The 19,926-nt window shown below is 36.8% G+C and overlaps 1 protein-coding gene across 1 annotated transcript in view; it reads left to right on the top strand.

Annotated features, from left to right (window-relative positions):
* Positions 1–1,211: 1,211 nt before the first annotated feature.
* Positions 1,212–19,926, top strand: part of BRIP1 (BRCA1 interacting helicase 1) — a 181,080-nt gene continuing 162,365 nt past the window's right edge. Inside the window, 5 exon segments of the mRNA XM_059381073.1 lie at positions 1,212–1,356; positions 3,756–3,878; positions 5,014–5,125; positions 8,250–8,423; positions 19,460–19,587. Coding sequence (XP_059237056.1) covers positions 3,783–3,878; positions 5,014–5,125; positions 8,250–8,423; positions 19,460–19,587 — 510 coding nt within the window. The 5' untranslated portion in view covers positions 1,212–1,356; positions 3,756–3,782.

The following is a 19,926-nucleotide window of genomic DNA, read 5'->3' on the forward strand; positions in this document are numbered from 1 at the left end:
CATAATGAAATTCATAGTACCCAGCTGGAATCTGCTTATTTTTTTCAATTAATTTTATATGAAATTATTTTTGCAAGTTATTTAATTTTCATAATTATGGTTTATAGCAATTTATTTTTATAATTATTTTATTGGCTTCATGATGATTGAATTCTTTTAACTATCTCCCTATTATTATACTGGGAATTTTTTTTTCAGTATTATAATAGGCACTGATGTAAATTGAGTTATTATAAGTAAAGGGCAGAATTTATTTTCATGACTAAGTTTTGTCATTTGGCGACAGTGTAGTAAAAGTGAAAGGCACATCAGTTCCCCTCTTGCCGCATCCTCCTGCTGCAAACCTCTCTCCTAAACCAGTTCTCTCGAATTTGAGAAAATGTCTCAGGTTTTGCTTTTTTGGACACTAGTATTTTAGCCAAGTTTAGACTATACAGAACTCTTTAAAAAGAGCAGTTCAGAGAGCTCATGATTAACCTAGTTTTGAGGAAATTTAAGTATACTTCTTGAGGAAATTTAAGTATACTTCTTGGCAGAGAAGAATAAACTGGTCTCCGGAGGGACAAAGGTGGGTGAGCCTTTAAATAGAGGAAGAAGTTATCTGGTAGTAGAAGACATCGGAAGCGTTTGTCTGGTTTAATTTGGTATCTGGAAAAGCCTCGAATATTATGAGATCCTGTAAGCTGGTTGTCATCGAACCTTTTCGCCTCGTTTGGCTCATTCTGGCAATTGCCGCCTCAAGCTTTTCGTTCGCCTGACTACTTACAAAGTTCTAATTTGAATTGAGTGGCGCTGATGAATGCGCGGAGAAATCCGCGAGGCTTAAAGGTGTGTCTTCTCTGTTGGTCTACAGACTTTAAGAATAGACACTTCGAGTTTCTAAGAAATCCATTAACGGGTTAAATCACCGGTGTCAAAAAGTCAGTTAAGAGCCTTAGGAATTCAGGAAAGAACTCTTTTCCTTTTAAAACACTAAGATTTGGGCGAGTCTTTCCCTCTACTGCGGTTCGCCTTCCGGTGCCGCCAGGTATCTTGGGCCCGTTCTTAATTGCGTAGGCTTCCATTGGGTGCCAGAGTTCTCGCCCCCTGACCTTGCACCAAGATTGGTTGCTGGATTTCTGGTCTTGGCAGATGATTGGTTGTCTGAGCTCGCCCGGCGATTGGATGCCAGGAGTCGAGGGGTGGGAGGCGGGAATTCTTCTAGGGGAAAACGTAGCTGAGGGGACTGATGTGGACTGGAGAGAAAAGCTGAAGCAGCCCGGACCCTGCGACCAGGCCCGGGTAGTAGCAGCCGCCTTAGCAAGAGAGAGAGGCTTGTGACCTTCTTTGCCCGCGCTCCACTGTATTTGCTTGCAGGTATCAGTTTCCCTTTCTCCCGTGAATCGGAGACCAGTCAGCGGTGCGTCAGTTTTCCTCAGGACCGGCAAGTCTGTATCCTGTGTGGGGGCGAGAGCGAAGCCGGCTGGAGCAGTGCGTGCTGCTTTCGCCCAAACTCCTTGCTGGCCGGTTGGTGTTGACTGGATCACCAGGGGCTCTGGGATCTCCACGGGCTGAGGGAGGAGGAAGGGTTGAGGACGAAAAGTTGGGGAGAAGCCAGCCTGCCCACCCCTGTTAGTATAGTCCGGGGCCTCGTGCTAACTCTTGGCGGCAGGGGGCGACGGCGGGAGGCAGGTAATTGTTTTTTGTTTGTTTGTTTGTTTTAAAGGACTTTATTTATTTGACAGAGAGAGACAGCGAGAGAGGGATCACAAGCAGGGGGAGTGGGAGAGGGAGAAGGAAACTTTTCGCGGAGCCGGGAGATCCCAGAACCCTGGGATCTTGACCAGAGCCGAAGAAAAACGCTTATCAACTGAACCACCCAGGCACCCCCAGGCAGATAATTGTGATGTGTTTTTGTTTGCTTTATTCCATTGTTATGGGGGAAGCTACCCCATTTTGAGATCCTTGTTGTTACACCTGGGGCGGGGTATGGATTATTTCGAGGTTATTTCCGAGTAACTAGCCAGCCTTGAGTTGTTGGTTCAGATTAGAGTTGGATTCCACCAAATCTCATTCTCACAGCTTCACAGTTGGATTCTTCACAGAATCCCAAAAATTAGACCTGGAAAATAATTTTCCATTTAAAATATTCCACTTAGAATAACCATAGGCTATGGTTAAGGTTATTACTGGCTTTCTAATCAGTTGCATTGCTATTTCAACAATCACTCCATCCCCACATTGAGTTTACTATTTTTTTTTTTTTTTTCACATTTGCCAAGTAATACCAGTGTGTATCATTTCCCCTCCTCTCTTCAGTTATTTCTTTAGGATGTGTTTCTGGGAATGAGAAATCTACGGACTCTTTTTTCAGAAAAATGCAGTCATGCACAGAAACTTATGCATGCAACATCAGATCACAGTTTCTGAATTACATCTATGTATCTTGGGTTAAGAAAAGTTGGTTTAGGGGCACTTGGGTGGCTCAGTGGGTTGAAGCTTCTGCCTTTGGCTCAGGTCATGATCTCAGGGTCCTGGGATCGAGCCCTCCATGGGGCTCTCTGCTCAGCAGGGAGCCTGCTTCCCTTCCTCTCTCTCCCTGCCTGCCTCTCTGCCTACTTGTGATCTCTGTCAAATAAATAAAATCTTAAAAAAAAAGAAAGAAAGAAAGAAAGAAAAGTTGGTTTAGAAGGAGGATTAAAGTAGATCGCTTCTGTTTTAGATATTGGAGTTTGCGCACATTATCTTATTTTTTATTCTATTATTATTTTTAGAGATTTTATTTATTTATTTATTTGAGAGAGAGAGAGAGAGAGAGAGAGAAGAGCACAAGCAGGGGGAGCTACAGGCAGAAGGAAAGGCAGGCTCCCTGCTGAGGAAGGAGCCAGACATGGGGCTCCATCCCAGGGCCCTGGGATCATGACCTGAGCTGAAGGTAGACACTTAACGGATTGAACCCCCCAAGCACCCTCTACTTTATTGATTTTTAAAGATTTTATTTATTAGACAGTGAGCACTATCGTGGGAGGGCAGGGGAGGCAGAGGAACAGGTAGACTCCCTGCTGAACAGGGAACCCATGCCGGGCTTGATCCCAGGGGTCTGAGATGTTGACCTGAGGCTAAGAGAAGCTTAAGGACTGAACCACCCAGGTGCCATAGGGTGCCTTATATACACATAATGTATAGACATTATCTTATTTAATTCTTAACTCAATGCCTGGCTAATTTTTGTGAAAACCCTATCAGGTGGGTGGTAGTATATCCATTTCACAGATGCACAAATTAGTTCTGAGAGGTTAAGTGACTCACACAGAGGAATTCAAATTTAGGTTTGCTTTAGTCCAAAACTCATCTTTCCATTATACCCCACCTGACTTTTAAATAAGAATTATTGGGCACCTACTAAATGCCAAGGCATTGCTTCCCTCCTAACAGTTTTTAAGTTAGGGGTTACTACAGATATAGATCTTAATCTAGAGAAGTGAAGAGACATGATCAAGGTAACACATATGAGTTGTTTTCAGAACCTGGTCTAGAGCTTGTTCTTTCTAACTCCTACTCCACAGCTTTGGCACCCCAGGAATACAAATCCACATTTGTCAGATTTTAAGACATGCTGTCAACCATTGTGATTTATAAGGCTAGGAAATTCTTTTACTTTCCCATTTGTTTTGTTTAAACATTTATTCCAGATTTTATTTTCAGACATCTGTCCTAGTGTTGGGTATCTGGTTTTCTTTGGTATTGTTTCAGTTTTGATTTCATTTCTGTTGCAGTTAGGAATCTGAAGTAAATAGTAAAGCATGATGTCTTCAGTTTGGTCTGAATATACAATTGGTGGGGTGAAGATTACCTTTCCTTATAAAGCATACCCATCACAGCTTGCTATGATGAATTCTGTAAGTATTTTTCAATAGTTATTTTGTCTTTATTAAGATACAGGTGCTTATAATACATAAAACTACATTTGTGTTTTCAGATAGTACATGGATTGAAAATATTTGCCAGTTCATTGAAGAAGATTTAAATTTTGGAAAAATAATACTGATCACTACTAAACTGTATATATACATTGTTACAATGGAGACAAAGGAGAACATTCTGAAAAATATTCTCACCTCAGTTGGAACTTTTGTTTACTTTGCAGAATTAGTGCTTTCTACAAAATACTTGCTATATATATTACACAGAACAGTATATTTCTCACTATAATTTTTTGAGATAGTTTTCATATAGAAAATGAATACACAAACAAGTAAACCAACTTTCCAACTTTGTTAAATCTGAATATTTAAAATTTTTACCCTATTTTTTGAGTTTATACCTTGTTTGTAAGCAATATTTACTTCACATATTTTAAATGTTGCATAATGATGTACTATAACTACCTGCAGAAGTTGACTTTTTTTTGCTTAAATTGTTACGATGTAGGCCTGTTAACTGTTAATCTATTTTACTTGCTGTATAGTATTCTGTTTTATGGATATACGAGAATTTTTTTGCCCATTTTCTTTTGATATACTTTAAAGTTGTTTACATCCTATAGCAATTTAAACAATGCTGCTATGAACTTTCTTATACAGGTTTCCTTGTGTTCTTGTATGAAAAATTTGGACGATATACATAGGACTGGACTTGCTAGAGTTGGGTATCTTCCGTTTTACTAGGAATTGTTAATTTCTGTACAGAGTGGTTGTAACAATTTACACTCTCAAAAGCAGCATCCATTAAGTTTTCATCAAAGATATTCATGTGCTGTTTTCTAATTTTACAGAAATGATTAAAGCACAGATTGCTTTTTTTTTTTTTTTCATTTCTTTTTTGCTTGATATCCTTTGAAGGCCATAATAATTTTAGGGAGTGATATAAAGGAATAAAATCTAGGTTTAACTAAATACTGGTTCTTCCTTCTATTGCTGTACTCCTGGAAGTGCAACCTTACTTCTCATTGTTGTTGTATTTATACTGTTGATGGAGAGAGATTCTAATGAAGTAAACTGTTTATTGACTTTTTTATCATTTTTGTGTCCATAGATTGTCAGAGGATTAAATAGTAAGCAACATTGTTTGTTGGAGAGCCCCACAGGAAGTGGGAAAAGCTTAGCCTTACTTTGTTCTGCTTTGGCATGGCAACAGTCTCTTAGTGGTAAGTTGTTGGTTGGTACTTCAGGTTTCTTAGACCAGAAAAAAATATTTTAATATTTTTTTAATATTTTAAATATTTTTTTATCCAGACTGACTCAAACCATGTTCTAGCTAGCTAATTTATTTATTTATTTATTCATTTGTTTATTTATATTTTTATTTTTGTAAAGATTTTATTTATTGACAGAGACAGACACAGTGAGAGAGGGAACACAAGCAGGGGGAGTGGAATAGGGAGAAGCAGGCTTCTGGCTGAGCAGGGAGCCTGATGCGACACCCAGTCCCAGGACTCTGGGATCATTACTCTAGCTGAAGGCAGATGCCTAAGGACTGAGCCAGCCAGATGCTCCTAGTTAGCTAATTTAAGTACAGATTCTTTTTTTTTTTTTTAATTTTATTTATTTATTTGAGAGGGAGAGAGAGAGATCACAAGTAGGCAGAGAGGCAGGCAGAGAGGGAGAAGCAGGCTCCCCGCCAAGCAGAGTGCCTGATGCGGGCCTGATCCTAGGACACTGAGACATGACCTGGGCCAAAGGCAGAGGCTTAACCCACTTAGCCACCCAGGCGCCCCTCCTTTTTTTTTTTTTTTTTTTTTAATTAACATATAATGTATTACTTGCTTCAGTACAAATAATGTATTGTTTGTATACAAATTGTGTATTCAATACAAATAATGTGTTATTTGATACAGTCTGTGAATCATCACACACTTCACAGTACTCACCATAACACATAACCCTCCCCAATGTCCATAACCCAGCCACCCTATTCTTCCCCCTTCACCCCCCCAGCAACCGTTAGTTTGTTTCCTGAGATTAAGAGTCTCTTATGGTTTGTCTCCCTCCTCGGTCCCATCTTATTTCATTTTTTCCCTCCCCTCCTTTCCATGACCCACCCCCCCCACCCCCGTCATCTCAAATTCCTCATATCAGAGAAATCATATGATAATTGTCTTTCTCTGATTGACTTATTTTGTTTAGCATAATACCCTCTAGTTCCATCCACGTTGTTGCAAATGGCAAGATTTCACCTTTTTGATGGCCACATAATATTCTGGTGTGTGTGTGTGTGTGTGTGTGTGTGTGTGTGTGTGTGTATACACATCATATCTTTATCCATTCATCTCTTTGTGGACATCTAGGTCATCTAGGTTCTTTCCATAGTTTGGCTACAGATTCTCTTTTAAGATTTTTTTTGTAAGTTGTATATCTTCCTTTTTTTTTTTTTTTTTTTAAGGTTTTATTTGAGAGAGATTGAGTGAGCAAGAGAGAGCACAATTAGGGGGAGTGGCAGAGAGGGAGAAGCAGAAGATCAAGATGCAGGGCTCGATCTCAGTACCTTGAGATTATAACCTGAGCTGAAGGCAGATACATAACCAACTGAGCCATCCAGTTGCCCCAAGTTACATATCTTCCAAAAGAGTTTCAACTGAGCAAAATATGTTGTTAATTCTAAAACAGTTTTGAACATAATATAGTCCTTTGATGATTCAGAGTCTACATAAGAATCTTGGAATGCTTAGTTATCATTATGAAAATGATTATGATAATTTATATGTAAAAGATGAAAGAGATGGGCCTGTCATGATGCTGTAACATACACAAATAATCCCTTTGAGTAAATCCTTTAATATATTTGCTTATTTGTCCCTTCTGTATAACATTAGACCATAAAATCTCTAAAGAAAACATTCTAGTTGATACTTTTCTACTTGTTTGGATGCCAGATAAGCAAAAGTTTATTGTAATATTGTTTTCATAAATACATTATTTTCTATTACTTTTACTTAATTTGCTAACAAAAGCCTAGTAACATTTATTTTATGAAAGTCTTGCTAATATACATAATGAATCTGAAATACAGTATTGGATATATTTTGGTTATGTATTAGATGGATTTGACTTAAAGTAGTAGGAGAATTTAAAATTAAGCACAAGTATATGTAGGTATGTATTTATGTATTTTTATATATGTGTGTGTTTAAAAGGAAACATGCTACTGATAAGACTTAAAAAATAAAAAGTAAAAATTTTATAACTTTTGTTCATTTTGATTGTTAATGATGTTACTCTGTGGGGAAAAATGAGATAATCTGTTAATCTAAAATTTTAATGGGAGACTGAAAATAGAATTAGTAGTATATATGTAGTACAGATGGGAAAATAATGTCAATACTGTTCATAGAAAATAACTTTTCACTTTTTTTAGTATCTATGAATTATGTTTTTGTATATGAGGGCAATTGTTTCTTGGCCTTTTGGCTAAGATCTGGTGTAGTATACATGTAGGCACACAATGTAGACTGCTATTACAATTATGTAATAGCAAAAATGTATTCTGTTTAAGTAGTAAAAATTACCTGTTTTATTTGAATGTTGATCTTAAAATAGATTTTGGTACATGTAGTAGAATCGATACATCAGGGGCACCTGGGTGGCTCAGTGGGTTAAGCCTCTGCCTTTGGCTCAGGTCATGATCTCAGGGTCCTGGGATGGAGTTCCACATCAGGCTCTCTGCTTAATGGGGAGTCTGCTTCCCCCCTCTCTCTGCCTGCCTCTCTGCCTACTTGTGATCTCTCTCTGTGTGTCAAATAGATAAAATCTTAAAAAAAAAAAAGAATTGATATATCATGAAACATGTTTCTATTTGAAATAGATATATAAAATCGAAATTATGTAGGCCTTATGTATTTACATTATTTAATGTATTGAGCTTTATTTCTTTAGGGAAATAGTAGTAATTAAGAATATACTTTAGGTCTTTATTTTAATCTTCCCTGCTTAATATTTTAATAAATCTCAATATAAATACCCAGCTAGTTAATATTATTAATCTTTGACTATTATCAGATTTTTACAAATGATTAAATTGATGTTAACTTCTCTATAAGCGTTTCTAGTGTAGGTATTTCTCTCTTGTTGTAATTTGATGCTGGAGACAGGGTGACCAGTTTGCCCAGATCTGCCAGGTACTTTTCCAGTTTTAGCAATGACAATCTTGTATCTTAGGAAACTTCCCAATCTTGGGCAAATTGGGTGGTTTCTCATCCTAGTTGCAGTTTTTTAAATGTTTTTTAAATGAGAACTATTACAACTTGGGTTCTTTCATTTTTTTTTTTTTTTTAGGGAAGCCAGTGGATGAAAGCTTAAGTAAAAAACCTGAAGTAACATCATCATGTTGTTGTGCATGCCATTCAAAGAATTTTACAAACATTGACTTGAACGAAGGAACTTCACATCATTTCAACAGTCCAAGTACACCACCTTCTGAAAGAAATGACACTTCATCAACTTATCAAGGTAGTTTATATTTTTGCCTGGCTCTGTTGGTATATGTAGTCGTCTTAATTATTGCTGTTGTGAGACTTAACTAAGATACATTTGCTTAGCATAATTGACTATGTATCTCCACCTAATTTCTCTGGAATTATTTTTAGGTAACACATATGATAGATAGCCTTGTACTATTTTATTCTTGGATTGACTTTTAATTTATGCAGACATTTTGCTAGCTTAAATTTTTGTTTTGCTAGCTTTTTTTTCTTTTTATATACATAGTTTTTGTAATTGGAGTATAATTGACACACTGTATTAATACATTAGTTTCAGGTGTACAACATAGTGATTCAACAAGTCTAGGTGTTATTCTGTGCCCATCACAAGTGTGTCTACCATCCATTGCCTTATGTCATTACAGTGCCATTGACTATATTCCTGTGCTGTACCTTTTATCCCTGTGACTTATTCATTCTGTAACTGGAAGCCTGTATCTTCCATTTCTCTCTGGCAACCATAGTTTGTTCTCTGTGATTATGGATCTGTTTCTGCTTTTTTTGTTGTTTATTCATTTGTTTTTTAGATTCCCCACATAAGTGAAATCATGTGGTATTTTTCTTTCATCTGTCTGGCTTATTTCATTAGCATAATACTCTCTAGGTCCGTCCATGTTGTCACAAATGCCAAATTTCATCCTTTTTTATGGCTGAGTAGAGAATCAGGTATGTTTTAAATATGATCCTTAAACAGTTCATACTAGATTTAAGATAAGTGTACTAAGAATATCACAAGATTATTAATTTTTAAAAATATTTCTTTGGCGTTGAGTATATGGAAAGGATTAACCATTCTTTATCTAAGCCAAAAACCTAGGAGACATCCTATACATCTTGTTCTTCCTTATTTCTCCATGAAAACCTCTTATCTCCATTGATAGCTCCCTAATCCAAAGTGCCATCTCGTGGTTAGAGCACGTAAAAACTTCTTTTCCTGCTTTTATGTCATCCTTTATTCACTGGCAGGAAGAAAGGAGGTTGCCATAACTGACTTAAGTCTAAAGGGCATCCACTTCTCTTTTTTGTGTTTTTTAAGATTTTATTTAAGGGCGCCTGGGTGGCCCAGTGGGTTAAAGCCTCTGCCTTCAGCTCAGGTCATGATCCCAGGGTCCTGGGATCGAGCCCTGCATTGGGCTCTCTGCTTAGCGGGGAGCCTACTTCCCCCTCTCTCTTTGCTTGCCTCTCTGCCTACTTGTGATTTCTGTCTGTCAAATAAATAAATAAAATCTTAAAAAAAAAAAAAGATTTTATTTATTTATTTATCTCAAGCAAACTCCTGAGGAGAACGGAGCCCCACATAGGACACTGTCTCATAACCCTGAGATCACAACCTGAGCCGAAATCAAGAATCAGGCACTTAACCCACCACCATCCAGGTGCCGTAAATAGTATCCACTTCTAAAACAAAGGATGGAGTTATCTTCCTCTAAAACATATGACCATATATGGAGGAGGGTAGATACTTGAACTAAAATATGATTCTGTTACGAATGAGGAAGAAGTGGTTGAATACATGATGGAGAATTGACCAATAGTGTTGTCTATACTGTTTCGACCCTTAGCAGTTTTGGCTTTTCTTTCCATTCCTTAAGAGGATCATGCTTTCGCCTACCTCAGAGACTTTGCTTATGTTAGTATTTATTCTGAGGAAAGTCCCATCTTCCCTTTGTTATCCTGAATTTCCTTTAGGTCTCAGCTTAAATATCATTTCCTTGAAGGAGCCATACTGACCTTTCTGTCAGACTAGATTTGGTTTCCCTATTCTGTCTTCTCATTGTGCACCTCTCCTTCATAGCACTTGTCACAGTTTGTATTATCTGTATTTCTGTGTACATCATTTGTCAAGCTCTGCTTCCCATAGCAGACTATATTCTGAGGTCAGGGACCATGTCAGTTTGCTTATCATTGTTTTTTTTTTTTAATTAATTTTATTAACATATAATGTATTATTTGCCCCAGGGGTAAAGGTCTGTGAATTGTGTTTACGCATTTCACAGCACTCATCATAGCACATACCCTCCCAATGTTCATAACCCAACCACCCCCTTTCTATTATCGTTGTATTTTTAGTACCTAACAGAGTGCCTGACATGTGGTAGGGGCTAGATAAATATTTGTTGTATGAATGAATGGAATTGATTTTGAGATAATTATAGAAATTCTGGTTTAGGTTTATATACAACCTGTTTTTTAAGATTTTATTTATTTATTTGAGAAAGAGTGAGCACAAGCAGGGGGAGCAGCAGAGGGAGAGGGAGAAGGAGAAGCAGGCTCCCAGCTGAGCAGGGACCCCAGATACTTAACCTACTGAGCCACCCAGGTGCCCCTAACAACCTGTATTTTTTTTTAAACAAACATTGACATAACTATATATTTCAATGGTACACTTTGGTAATTTTTGATATAGGCGTACCTCCTTTAAAGCGTCAAGGTAGTGAACATGTCCATAACTTTCAAAAGTTTTCTTATGCCCGTTTGTTATTCCTCTTTCCCAAGCTTCCATGACTCACTTTTTCCCAACAACCACTGATTTGCTCTCCGTCATTGTAGATTGGTTTGCATTTTTAAAGTTTATTTAAATGGAATCTTAGTTTGTATGCTTACTTGTCTAGCTTTTCACTTAGCATAATTCTTTTGAAATTTGTCCATGTTGCATGTATCAACAATTTGTTCCTTTTTATTACTGAGTAATATTCTATTGTATGAACTTACTATAAATTGTTTATCCAGTCACCTGTTGATGGATATTTGAGTTGTTTCTAGTTTTAAGCTATCACGTATAAAGCTATTGTGAATATTTCTGTATAAGTCTTTGTTATAGACATGTGCTTTCATTTTTTTGAAGGTAAATACTAGAAGTGACTAGATCACTTATGTTTAACTTCGTAAGAAACTTCCAAGCTGTTTCCCAAAGTGTTTTTACCATTTTAAATTCCCACTAGCAGTGGCTGGGAGTTCTCATTTCTTTACATCCTTGTTAATACTTTGTATGGTCAGTCTTTTTTTACTATTCTAAGAGGTATGTGGTGGTATCTCATTGTGGTTTTTTTTTTTTTTTTTTAAAGATTTTATTTATTTATTTATTTGACAGAGAGAAATCACAAGTAGACGGAGAGGCAGGCAGAGAGAGAGAGGGAAGCAGGCTCTCTGCTGAGCAGAGAGCCTAATGCGGGACTCGATCCCAGGACTCCGAGATCATGACCTGAGCCGAAGGCAGCGGCTTAACCCACTGAGCCACCCAGGCGCCCCTCATTGTGGTTTTTAATATGCATTTCCCTAATCACTTAGCACAGTTGGGGATCTTTTCATGTGCTTATTAGCCATCTGTATCTTTGATGAAATGACTGTTCAGATCTTCTTTTTTTTTTTTAAATTAAGTTTTGAGAGTTCTTTATATATTTCAAGTACAAAATTTTTTTTTAAATCAAATCTGGTTTTAGCTTTTACTTTTAGTTTGAGATATTTCAAATTAATTTTGTAGATCATGTGAGGTATAGATCCAAGTTCATTTATTTTGCATTTGGATATATAATTGTTTGGCATCATTTATTGAAAAAACTGTTTTATCCACTACCTTGTGCCTTTGTAAAAAATCAGTTGTCAATATATGCTCAATGTGACTGTGAGTTAAAGTTGCTTAGAATATTTTCTCGAAGACTCAGATGTGGTCAGGGTTGTATTCTGATACTCTGTATTTTTAAGTAAGTTCTTTAATATGAAATAACCTAAATACAGAAAAGTGTGTGGATTTTAAGTGTATAAGCTTGATGAATTTTCACAAAGTAAACAGTCCTGTAACTACCACCTAGATAAAAAACATGGGACATAACCTACACTGTGGAGGCCCTCCCTAATTGCTGTCCTCCTTTCAGTCACCATTGATGATTTTTACCTCTTTATAGGAATGTAATTATATGTGTACTCTTGCACATTGTACTGCCTGTCTGTTTTCGCTTAACATTGTGTTTCTATGATTCATTGGTGGTGTTGTATATAGTACTAGTTTTTATATATTACTAATACAGCATTATTAATTTGTTGTACAACTGTTAGATATTTGAGTGGTTTTTGTTTTTGGTTATTAATGCTGTTATGAACATTCTTGTTCACTCTAGTGCAAATGGATATTTTTTTATTAGACTTATACCTAGAAATGGAATTGCTGGTCATAGTGTGTGCTTATGTTCTGCTATAATAGATATTGCTAATAATTCCAAAGTGGTTGAACCAGTTTATTTACCCTGCTGCCCTACATCTAGCAGTATTTGGAAATTACATTTTTCAACATACCTGTTAACACTTAATATTTCCAGTTTAAAATTTTAGCTGTTGTGGTGCATCTGTGGTGTTCGCCTGAGTTTTAATTGGCATTTCTCTGGTGACTGATGAGGTTGAGCATCTCTTTATATGTTTACTGATAGTTTGAATATCCCCTTTAGTGAATTGCCTGTTATTTGTTTGCCCATTTTTCTATTGGGTTGTTTCTTACTGATTTCTATGAGGTGTTTTTTTTTTTAATATATTCTAGATAAAAAAAATATATATATATATATTCTAGATAGATGTTATTTCTTTATAACTTTATATTTTAAAGACTTTGGTAAACTTCCTGCAGACTTCCCTGCTATAAAGAACAAGAAGATAAGCCTTTTTGTATGCATATAATGTGATTAAAAAAAAATGAATTGGGGTTAATCTTATTTGGCACATGGCAATTCAGTTTTTCTAGAACTAAATTATTGTTTTGGGTGGGCCCATACAAATTTAATGGGCCCATACAAATTCCCCCCTTGATATATTTGGGGCAGAGTTTCTCAACAATGACACTATCATATTTGAAAGGGATAGTTCTTTGTTATGGGGGCTGTCCCGTCCCCCATAACAAGCATAAGCATTGTGGGATGTTTAGCAGTGTCTCCTAGGCCTCAACCCACTAGATATCAGTAGTATTCCCACCTTTTGTGACAACCGGGAATGTCTATTCCCAATGTCCCTTGGAGTGGGACTTGGGATGTTACAAGTGCCTAACAGTGCCCCATTTGAGAACCAAGATCTAGATTCATTCTGTGGGTATTTTACAAGTTTGACCAAAAATTACAAAAATCTTTTCTAAAATATATATGGAAATACAAAGGACTAAGACATTCTTCAAGAATCAGGTCATAATTGAAACAGTTTAGTATTAGCACAATGTTAGACCAGTGGAAAACAATAGAGAACCCAAATTCAGTTCCACATGTATCTAGAAACTTGATTTTTAAAGATTTTATTTATTTATTTGACAGAGAGATCACAAGTAAACAGAGAGACAGGCAGGGCAGGGCCGTGGGGAGCAGGCAGGGCCGTGGGGAGCAGGCTTCCCGCCAAGCAGGGAGCCTGCCTGATTTGGGGCTTGATCTCAGGGCCCTGAGACCATGACCTGAGACAAAGGCAGAGGCTCAACCCACTGAGCCACCCAGGTGTCCCAAAACTTGATTATTTATAGAACTACATCTAGGGGTGCCTGGGTGACTCAGTTGGTTAAGTGTCTGGCTCTTGATCCCAGCTCAGGTCTTAATCTCAGGGTTGTGTGTTTAAGCCCGACATTGGGCTCCAAGCTGGGTGTGGAGATTACTTAAAAAAAAAAAAAAAAAAAAAAAGTATGTTTACAGAGCAGAGGACTAAGAGGGACTTTTTAAAATAGGCGGTACTTAGATATCCATATGAAAAAATTTACATTTGAGTCCTACTTTATGCCATAAAGAAAAATACATTCCAGGCAGATGAAAGATTTAGGTATGAAAGGCCTTTGTTTTTCCAAACAAATTTCAGAATTGTTTGTTCTAGTTCTGTGAGAAATGCTGTTGGTATTTTGATAGGGATTGCATTAAATCTATAGATTGCTCTCAAGAGTTCTGGCATTTTAACAATATTCGTTCTTCCAGCCCATGGGCATGGAATTGGAATGTCTTTCCATTTCTTTGAGTCATCTTGAATTTCTTTCATCAGCGTTTTATAGTTTTCAGGGTATAAGTCTTTCAACCTCTTTGGTTAAGTTTATTCCTAGGTATTTTATTTTATTTTTTTTGGTGCTGTTGTAAATGGGATCATTAATTTCCCTTTCTGCTGCTTCATTATAAATCTGTAAGAATTTCTGTACTTTCTGTGCTTAGATTTATGTACATTGATTTTGTATGCAGCAAATTTATTGAATTCATTTATCAGCTTTAGTAATTTTTTGGTGGTCTTAAGGGTTTATATATAGTTTCTTATATAGGGTTTCTTATAGTGTTATGTCATCTGCAATTAGGGAAAGTTTTACTTCTTCCTTACCAATTTGGATGCCTTTTATTTCTTTAGTTTGTCTAATTGCTATGGCTAGGACTTCCAGTATTATGTTGATTAAAGTGATGAGAGTGGACATCCTTGCCTTATTCCTGAACTTAAGGGAATCCTCAGGTTTTCACCACTGAATGTAATGTTGGTTGTGGGTTTTTCATATAAAGTCTTTATTATGTTGAGATGTGTTCCCTTAGACCTGCATTGCAGAGGGTTTTCATGAATGGATGTTGTACTTTGTCAAATGCTTTTTTTGCATCTGTTGAAATGATACGTGGCTTTTATTCTTTCTCTTATTGATGTGACATAGAACTTTCATTGTTTTGCTTCAATAGCCAAAACAATCTTGAAAAAGAAAAACAAAACTAGGGTTCTTGGATAGCTCAGTCATTAAGCATCTGCCTTTGGCTCAGGTCATGATCTCCGGGTCCTGGGATCGAGCCCCAAATTGGTCTCCCTGCTCAGGGGGAAGCCTGCTTCTCCCTCTCCCACTATCCCCTGCTTGTGTTCCCTGTTTAGCTGTGTCTCTCTGTCAAATAAATAAATAAATCTTAAAAAAAAAACCACCAAAAAAAACTAGAGGTACCACAATTCCACAATTCAAGTTACAGTACAAAGCAGTAGTAATTAAAGTAGTATGATACTAGCAAAAAATAGACACACAGATCAATGGAATAGAAAAGAAAATCTAGAAATAAACCCACAGTTACATGGTCAGTCAATCTTCGTCAAAGGAGGAATGAGTATACAATGGGAAATGGAGTCTGTTCAACAAATGGTGTTAGGAAAACTGGACAGGCACATGGAAAAGAATGAAGCTGGATCACTTTCTTTCACCATATACAAAAATAAACTCAAAATGGATCAAAGACTTAAATGTAAGTCCTGAAACCATAAAAATCTTTGAAGAGCGCACAGGCAATAATTTCTGACATTGGCTATAGCAACGTTTTTCTAGATACGTCTTCTAAAGCAAGGGAAGTAAAAGCAAAAACAAATTACTGGTACTACATCAAAATAAAAAGCTTCTGTGCAGCAAAGAAAGCAACCAACAAAACTAGAAGGCATCCTACTGAATGGGAAAAGATATTTGCAAATGAAATATCTGAAAAGGGTTAGTATCCAAAATGTGTGAAGAATTGATACAGCTCAACACCCCAAAAAGGAATAATCCAATTAAAAAATGGATAGACAAAATGCTCAAATATGAGCAGACATTTCTCCAAAGAAGATATACAGATGGCCAATACACGAGAACAGATGGTCAACATCACTTATCATCAAGGAAATGCAAATTAAAACCACAATTAGATATCACTCATACCTGTTAGAATGGCTAAAATAAAAAACACAAGAAAACTAGTGTTGGTAAGGATGTGGAGATAAAGGAACTTTCTTGCATTGTTGGTTGCAAGGCAAACTAGTGCAAACACATAGAAAATATTATGGAAGTTCCTCCAAAAATTAAACATCAAACTACCCCAGGGCACGTGGGTGGCTCAGTCAGTTAGGTGTCTGACTTCAGCTCTGGTTATGATCTCGTCCTGGGAATAAGCCTCGTATTTGGCTCCCCCGCTCAGTGGGGTCTGCTTGTCCTTCTCCCTCTGCTCCCTTTCCCCCTGCTTTTGCTCTCTTTCTCTCTGTCAAATAAATAAAATCTTTAAAAACAAAGGAATAAAAAATAGAACTACCCTACAATCTAGGAATTGCACTACTGGGTATTTATCCCCCAAAATACAAAAACACTAATTCAAAGGGATACGTGCACCCTTATGTTTACTGCAGCATTAATTGAATAGCCAAACTATAACAGCAACCCAAGTATCCATTGATAGATGAATAGATAAGGAAGATGTGGTATATGTGTGTGTGTATATATATATACATATATATATGTGTGTGTGTGTGTAGTATCCCATCATATACATATGATGGAATATTATTCAATCATTTAAAGAATGAAATGTTGTCATTTCCAACAATATAGAACTAGAGAGTATAATATTAGACCAGTCAGAGAAAGACAAATAATGTATGATTTCACTCATTTGTGGAATTTGAGAAACAAAACAAATGACCAAGGGGAAGAAAATAGAGACAAACCAAGAAAAAGACTCTTAACTATAGAGAACAAACTAACGGTTACCAGAGGGGAAGAGGGGTGGGGGTGGGGGGGTAGGAAAATAGGATAGGGATAAAAGAGTACATTTATTATGATGAAAAAAAAAAGATAAAAAGAAAAAAGTCATCCGGAAGGATTCAAGCTGAAAGATAAAGTTATTACTTCAGAGAGGAAGAATAAGAAATGAGCAAGTGGGAAGGGAGGAAGGGAAGTGGATGGCATTTTACTGTTTCTTATTTATACTTTTAATTTGCTTACATCTTTCACAGTGGGCTTACATTAGTTGATAACTTTTTAAAACTTCAAGATATTGGGTACCTGTCTGGCTCAGTAAGCAGAGCATGGAACTCTTGGTCTCAGGGTCATGAGTTTAAGCCCTGTGTTGGACATAGAGCTTACTTTAAAAAAAAAAAAAAAAAAGTTAAAAAGGGACACCTGGCTGGGTTAGTGAGTAGAGCATGAGATTCTTAATCTCTGGGTTTGAATTCCAACCCTGTGTTTGGTGTAGGAATTATTTAAAAATAAAATCTTAAAAAAAAAAAAAAAGACAAATCAAAACTTAAAGGTATTGGATTATGTTGGAAACCAATTTGGAATCAATTCCATTGTTTATCTTGGGGGCACTTACTCTATTTTTCTATGTATCAGTTTCCCCAACTGTAAAATAATACTTGTTACTTCATGGGATGGTAGAAGGAGCTGATCTATGTAAAACTTTAAGCCCAGTGTCTGATACTAATAAAATGGAATTGTATAGCACCCCCCCCAAAAGACCTAGGTGTGAAAGACAAGACCATTAAGATTTTAGAATATAGTGGTGTTAATTTATTTAGAGGATTCAAGAATGTGAGTGGTGGGTGGGGGGTAGAGAGAATTCTTTTTTTAAAGTTTTGTTTTTTTTTTTTTAAAGATTTTTTAATTTATTTATTTGACAGAGAGAAATCACAAGTAGATGGAGAGGCAGGCAGAGAGAGAGAGAGGGAAGCAGGCTCCCTGCTGAGCAGAGAGCCCGATGCGGGCCTCGATCCCAGGACCCTGAGATCATGACCTGAGCCGAAGGCAGCGGCTTAACCCACTGAGCCACCCAGGCGCCCTTAAAGTTTTTATTTATGAGAGAGATCTCTCGCCTGCCCATGAGTGGGGGGAGGGGCAGATAGAGAGGAAGAAGCAGACTCCCGCTGAACATGGAGCTGGTTGTGGGACTCTATCCCAGGACCCTGGGACCATGACCTGAGCCGAAGATAGTCGCTTAACCCACTGAATCACCCAGGCACCCCTGAGAGAGAGAATCTTGAGTGGGCACCATGCCCAGCACAGAGCCTACACAGGGCTTATCCCATGACCTTAGCCAAAATCAGGAGTCCATCACCCAGCTGACTGAGTCACCCAGGTGCCCCTAGAATAAGTGGTATTTAAACTGTGTTCCTAAGAGTCATAGGAAAAAATATGGCCTGCTGGGGGGATAGGACAATGATTCAGGGAAGTTCTAGGTCTTTTATTCTATTTTGAAAATTTTAAGCAACATTTCTTTAAAAAATATAGTCCTCTCAGAAAAAGCTTGAAAATCAGTGCTGTGTAGCGTAGATTTACTTGTGGTTTTACAGACTCAGACTTGGTTTTAGAAAATAATATTGGACTTGCTTTTAGGGCTTTCTCCCCTAATAGTCTGTAAATCTTTTAAGGCCTGAGGCTGTTTCTTTTTCATTGTTTTCCATGGTGTCTGAAATTGTATGGACTCCGTAAAATAAATGCTCGTTAAATGAATTCAAGCCCTGGGAGTGGAGGGAATGTATAGAGAAGAGCTGAGAGGAAGGAAGGTACTTATAATAACACTCACATTTAGGGAAAAGGAGAAATCAATGTATAGGAACAGTTAAGAAAAGTGTTACAGAAATTAAGGAAAAAGGAATTGTGTTTGCGGTATTTTAAGAAGATAGTGTTAAGTTTGGCTGTATCCCTAGAAGTTAGACTGATGGATTTTGGAGTCAGACAGGAGGAATCAGTTATATCCAGGCGCTGCCTCTTACTAGCTGTATCATATTGGGCATATTAACTTGACTTCTTAAAAACCTAGTGTTTACATCTATTAAGTGGGTTAATATTTGGTGATTAAGAGGTCATTGATGATCTTCAGAGTAGTGGCATTAAAGGACAGATTATAAGAGCTTGATTCTACTGTATTTTCAAGCCTAAAGAACATGTAAAAGCTTAATGGGGAAGAAACATTGAGAAAATGTAAAGAAAGATTTTTATATAAATGAAATACATATTCCTGTGAGACACTTATAGTTGTATTTTTTAAACCACATTATTGGGAGTCATTTACAAAAACATAAACCTGTTAAAGCAGAATTGGACTTTGCTATTGAAAGCCTATTTCTCAAATGTTGTATCTTTTTTAAGTAAACTCATTTGTAAAGAAATGCTTTTAAGCATGTTGAACTTTTCATGTTTTAAATATGTTAATGAAATTTTGAGAAGTCATAACATCTTGACTCATATTTTTCCTAGAAAACTGCCTAATTGTAAGTTTTTTTGTTAATTTTTATGACTTCTTCTATAAGATTCTCCTGAAAAAACTACGCTGGCTGCAAAACTATCTGCCAAGAAACAGGCATCCATAAAAAGAGATGAAAATGATGATTTTCAAGTAGAGAAGAAAAGAATTCGACCCTTAGAAACTACACAGCAGGTAAACCGTTTATTGGCAGTGAAATGATACTGTTATCGCTGCACATGGGAGTCAAATATCAGTCAAGTTTTCAGTGGCACTTGCAGAATTTACTTGAATTGTATCATGGACATAAATTAAATGGTAAATTATTGTAACTTTATTTTATGTAGTTATTTATTACAAAGGAGTTTGCTATTATAGTAGGTTATTCATTATAACATGTCTTTAAAGTGAAACGGCATGGTACTTTTCTATATATGAGGAATTTGATGGTAAAATATGAACTTAATGCATGCACTGGTAATGTAGATACTTTGTACTTTTTAACTCTGTTGTTTTTACCTAATGATTGCATTT

This window comes from Mustela nigripes, chromosome 16 (assembly GCF_022355385.1).
Source record: "Mustela nigripes isolate SB6536 chromosome 16, MUSNIG.SB6536, whole genome shotgun sequence".
Taxonomy (NCBI): Eukaryota; Metazoa; Chordata; class Mammalia; order Carnivora; family Mustelidae; genus Mustela; species Mustela nigripes.